The sequence below is a fragment of the Egretta garzetta genome, unplaced genomic scaffold (assembly GCF_000687185.1).
Source record: "Egretta garzetta isolate BGI_Z169 unplaced genomic scaffold, ASM68718v1 scaffold130, whole genome shotgun sequence".
In the NCBI taxonomy this organism is placed as follows: domain Eukaryota; kingdom Metazoa; phylum Chordata; class Aves; order Pelecaniformes; family Ardeidae; genus Egretta; species Egretta garzetta.
The window spans coordinates 1,878,149-1,883,459 of record NW_009258284.1 but is presented as its reverse complement, the minus strand read 5'-3'; the positions used below and the strand labels follow the sequence as shown (position 1 = coordinate 1,883,459).

At 37.5% G+C, this 5,311-nt stretch overlaps 1 protein-coding gene across 2 annotated transcripts in view; it reads right to left on the bottom strand.

Moving 5' to 3' along the window:
• The window catches only part of PRKD3 (protein kinase D3), a 43,106-nt gene extending 37,806 nt beyond the window's left edge, over nt 1-5,300 (bottom strand). The window contains exons 1-2 of one of the 2 annotated variants that reach the window (XM_035892613.1): nt 4,989-5,300; nt 4,265-4,598 (exon numbers count right to left, since the gene is read on the bottom strand). In XM_035892613.1, the coding sequence (XP_035748506.1) occupies nt 4,265-4,555 (291 nt within the window). In that variant the 5' untranslated portion in view covers nt 4,556-4,598; nt 4,989-5,300. Of the gene's footprint in view, nt 1-4,264 lie in introns of both variants that reach the window. The other variant, XM_035892611.1, reaches the window with a different exon arrangement.
• Nucleotides 5,301-5,311: the final 11 nt, after the last annotated feature.

Here is a 5,311-nt window from a genome sequence, read left to right as displayed (position 1 = left end):
GAGGGTGATCATTTTAGGATGAAGAAAAATGAAGACAACAAAAATATTATTGCTAGCAAAAGCAAAGACACCAAACATGCAAGAGTTACAGGAACCAAGATGAAAGCAACAGGTGCTAGATAAGTGTTTTAAGCCTATACGTAAGCAAGGCAATTTTGAGACTACTTTGAAGAAACAAACAAAAAACCAACGTACTACATATGGAAGGGTTGAGCAATAGCAGAATTGTAAACATTGTTGATGAAGACTGTTTAGAGCAAACCAAGGTAGGCCATGGAAGTAAAAATTATTTTTGGAGGTGAACTAAATAAGACACAAGATAGACCAAGGCTGGATCAAGTTTGATAAGGAAAAGATAAAATAACAGGAAACAAGTGCAGCAAACACGAATGAAACACTAGAAATATATAAGGGCAGAGAAGAGGAAGAGAGTGAGAAAGTAAGCTTGGGTTGGCTTTCTTTTTTTGTTTCTTCTTTAAATTCAAGACATATGAGAGCACCACGTTATGAAAATACAGAAGAAAAATCCAAGAGACATTTATTAAATATTAAGACATAAGAAATACCCCTTCGACTTTGCCAAGTGGCGACCATTTGGGTGGGTTCAGTGAAGTAGAAAAACTAGTTTGAAAGATTAAGAAACAGATTGTACGGGTAAACAGTGCATCAGTACTCAAGTCAAAGAGCAAGCAACGGTTAGAAAAGATCACAAGAACTTCAGGCAAACGTCCTAAGGTAGGAGGGCAATTGGCCTATTTCAGAGGAGGAAAAGTACATGTAAAGGAGGAGAATGCTGAGTGTGACTGAAAATGAAAAGGATGAAGGACACGTTTGTAGATGAAAAAAGTAAATAAGGGAAGTTTCAGAATCATGAAAATAAAGATTCACAAGTTGAAGAAAAAAGTTACAATAAATCTTGCAGGTACTGATACTATACAAGTAACAGCACAGAACAATCAAATGTTCTTCATTTATAACTGCTAGTTTAATTAGAACAAAATAAATAAGCTAGATAAAGCATTTATAGCATGCTGTCCTACATAATTCTCAGTTTGCAGGCAGTGGAGCATCACCACCTGCGAGTTTCTAGTTTTAAGCTAGTAAGCCTTATGTTCTACTTCATGTCCTCTCATGTGAGGAATGAAGAAACACAAAACAGAATTAAGAACCTGCCTCTGTAATATCTGATCATTGTGCAATGACACACACTGTCCATCTGCAACTTATGCTACACATTTTTCTGCTTCTAAACACACTCTCTCTATTCCAGCAGTCATATCTGTTCATGCTTCGGTTCCTCTTCAGACTCCCCCTGAGAACTGTATGTCTGGTACTTTAATATACAGCGATCGAGATAAGAAATGAACAGAGAAGATAGACTGAGACTATAACCAAGAATCTTTTGAGGCATGGCTGTGAAGTCTAAAGCCTGTTTTTTCTGAGGACTTCTATTAAGCATTCCAATACACAATATCCCTAACATAGCGCTCTCTGAATTTAACTTTAAACTTGAAAAAAGGTTTTGCTCCTCTCCTATGTTTAGGACATTTTTAACAGAGCTGAGACACATCAAATATTTGCATTACTCATCTCGCTCTCCTCGCGGACACATGCCTTTCTAGTTTCAGTTCTGCTGATGCTACTTTTAATTACCCTTCTGCAAAACCTGAACAAGCTACACCAAACAGCAGGGTCTGAAGCAGGAAGCACAGCTGACCATCAACAATACAGCAAGACTGGCAATACAGAACACTATGAAATCACATTAGGTAAACACAGTACTTATTTCCTAACTAAACTGCTCTCCAACGCAGGGTTTAGCAGGATTGTTTTCCCCCTAGTTGATTAACTTCCCCTGAAAGAAATAAAGGCAATGCATAAAGTTGTTTTTCTGAAAACTTCCAAGGATGCTGTTACTTTTACAAAGGTTAAAATTCAATATACTCAGAGATGCGCTGTAAGTAAGTCCTAATCAACATTTTTGATACTGTAATTGTAGCCTCAAACAGAGTTAGGCAGGCAGTTCAAGTTCTCAAGCAAATGAGGAAGGACACCTGAAACTTTTTTTTTGTTCCAGAGATGTAGAGAAATACAAGTCTGAAAGGTGACTTAAAAGCACTGTTAAAAATAAGGAAACTTCCATTTAATTCTAGGAAAGATAACACTCAAATAAGAAGAAAAGCTATAAATGATTCAAAGTAAAAAGGTATTACTCCTTTTTCATTAAGGAAGTGCAACAGTAAATAGGTACTGCTAACTACAGAACTATCACAAGAACAAACTATACAGTACCCTGAAGTTGAGAGCCAGGAATCCGTCAAGAAAAGACAGTTTAAGCAGGCTGTGGAATACGGGAGGAAAGGGAAGCTTTAACACTGTGGAATCTCAACAGCAAACCCAGTAGCTTCAAACCTCTCAAATGGAAGAAACAGGCAACCATATGCATGACAGTACACAGAAGAACACAGCTTACAATTTTGACATCAATACAAAATTCTCTCTATATTAATACTAGAATATTTAATATGCTTGCAACAGCTACCAGATCTAAGGGGAAAAAAAGTCAAGGCAGGATGTATTGCTGTCAAATAGAGGGTGGAGGGAGGATATTGCCACTTGTGCACTGGCTGCAAAACTACTTATGAAAGATGAATCCACGACACATAAGGCTGTTTCCTGATCAGTTTGCTGCCTGCAAACATGCTCTCATTGAGCAGTCATTTACTGTAGCATCAGCTGCAGGGGAGCACAAACTGAATCAAAGACAGACAAAAGAGGAAAACTGATCATGAAATCCTCATCAGTTTTGCAGTAGATTAGGCTCAGCATATAAAAAGTTTCTTGAGCTACAAGAAGAACTTGAGCTAAACTTTTAGCTGAGCCTGCCAAGAGAACAGAAAGGAAAAAGAAAAATAAGCGTGAATGTATTTGTTTTCATCTTTCTTTAAGACAGAAGACAGGAAATATGCAGATGCAAAGAGGAGTTGACACAGAAAGAAAAAGCGGCCCCTAAAATGGCTGCGAAAAAGTGCACCTAGCACGTATGGTAAAAAAAAAAAAACAAACCCAAACAGTTGACCCAAATAACTTGTCTCTTCAGAAATTAACTAACATGCTGAACTACATTTTGGTAGCCTGTAAACTTATTCTGAAATCAGCTTGTTTGCCTACTAATTTGTAAAAATATGGAAGATGCAGTTAGTTATGAGATGGGGAAAAAAGATACACAAGCATATGCAAATGAGAGTTCATATAATGTTTGCATTTATGTTCTTTCAAGATATTAAGTGAAAAAGAAGCATCTAATAAAACTAATCAACCATAAATACCAATCACAAGAATGAAAGACACGGAGAAAACAGTTCCCTACAAAATAATATACTTTCAACTCCCTCCCTCTCACTCACCCCTGGCCTTGAGGGAAAAGAGCAATTATTTCTCAATTCTTTTATGAAACAATGTTAACTACTTTTCAGGTTGCTTCATAGGCTCTAACCCACCTAACCTAAACACAGATAAAACTTGGATGCAAAACCAGCAAGATCAATGTTACTTCCTTCCTATAGAGTCAGAACTTGCAACAGCTTAACCAAAATACATTTGAAAAGTATGCTAAGATTTTTTGATTTCTTGGTCCACCCTCTCTTAATAGAAGTAGTATTCTACTATTCTACTATACTACTATTCTAATATGGCAGTAGTCCTCTCATTAAGAGAGTAACACATGTATTCCTTATATGGAATAACCATACTAGGACAGCCTTAGCTGTTTGGTGGGGTTTTTAATTATTAACCAGAAACAAAAAGGAAAGCTAGCATCATGCAAGTCTGCAGGCCTGCAGTGCATTTTTGTAGCCACAATTGGTCCTTTCATTACAGCTGGCTATACTGTTCCAAGAATACTCCTTAACAGCAGTAAACATAAACCAGTAAAAACCTAAGACATCAGTGACAATCACTGAAAAGACATATTCTCCAAACTGTGAAAACTAGTTCTTGCAAAAAAATTTACTATTACATCTTCTTTTACTATATTTCACAAAAAAAGAAAGTAACAGGAGGGTTTACTCCTTTTAAGTTAAAAGCTTCTGTCTTGGTAGTTAAAAACATACATTTCTTTGTGCGTAACTGCAAACATCTGACACAGATCTTTGTCACTGTACCAAACTTCTTGGCATATATCAGACACACGTTGATAGTACTAGCAGTCTGTTACAAAACAACTTGTTGCCATCACCAGGACGTGGTAGCTGTTATACCATACCTTCTGGTAAACTATAGAGCACACGAGGTCTTTAACAGCAGAGAGGGACAGGTCCTGAGCTTCAATGGTGACAGTCTCTCGAGTGAGACCAATCTGCAGAAGGAAGGAGACCCCATGCACAGAGCCTCGGGAGTTGGTGAGGCTCTGGGTACTGAAACTGCCATTGGAGAGCTGACTGGAGAGCCCCGACTGGGGACTTGAAGACAAAGTTGGGGTTTGTGGTGCAGCAGCATGACACGTAGGTGGGGAAAACTTCTGTAAGGATGGGGGAGAAGAGTTGTTTGCTGACATCTGACTTGCTTTACTCTGTCGAGATCTCCCCAGTAGTCAAATTCTAAGAAAAATATGTTGTCAGTTCTTGGTTTGAAATTAAAACAAGGATAATGTAACTTTCCCTTTCTCAAAGTTCAGTAAAACGGCCCTGACCAGTAAAACTTAATTTTCCCTTTCATTCTGTGCAAGCGAAAGAGTAAAATAATTTCATCTGTAAATTACTTTAAATTAAAGATTCTCTTTCTGCAGTTACAATCAGCTGATCAAAAGCAGATTGCCTGTCCTTTAGCACCGCATCCAGACAACAGAGGCTTACATAAAGGCCTCACAGAAATACATCAGCTCTGCTGTTTTATACTTATCCTTCATTTTTATGTATTAAAAAAAAAAAAAAGCTGGAAACACAGATGGAAATAAACTTTGGTAACTCATTAAAAGTATCCTCGTTCACCTAATTCCACAGATCATATCTTAAATGCAGACTCATCTTCATGTAGATAGCCTTTCAGAATGAAAAAAAAAAGCGTATCCTTGAGCAACAACAGAAGTCCACGTATGTGATGAATCTATTCCTCCTTCAGAAAGTCTTCTCTGAATTCACAGGACACGGTTAAATTGGAGATCAGTGAAGGTATCTGATTTCATTTTTATAAAAGATTTTAGCTCATGAAATGCAGGAGCAGAATGTCTGAAGACACAATCACATTAAACGTAATCTCTGGCTTCACCCAGATAATCTCCAGCATTTTGAAACGTTGTATTCTGCCTGTAGGG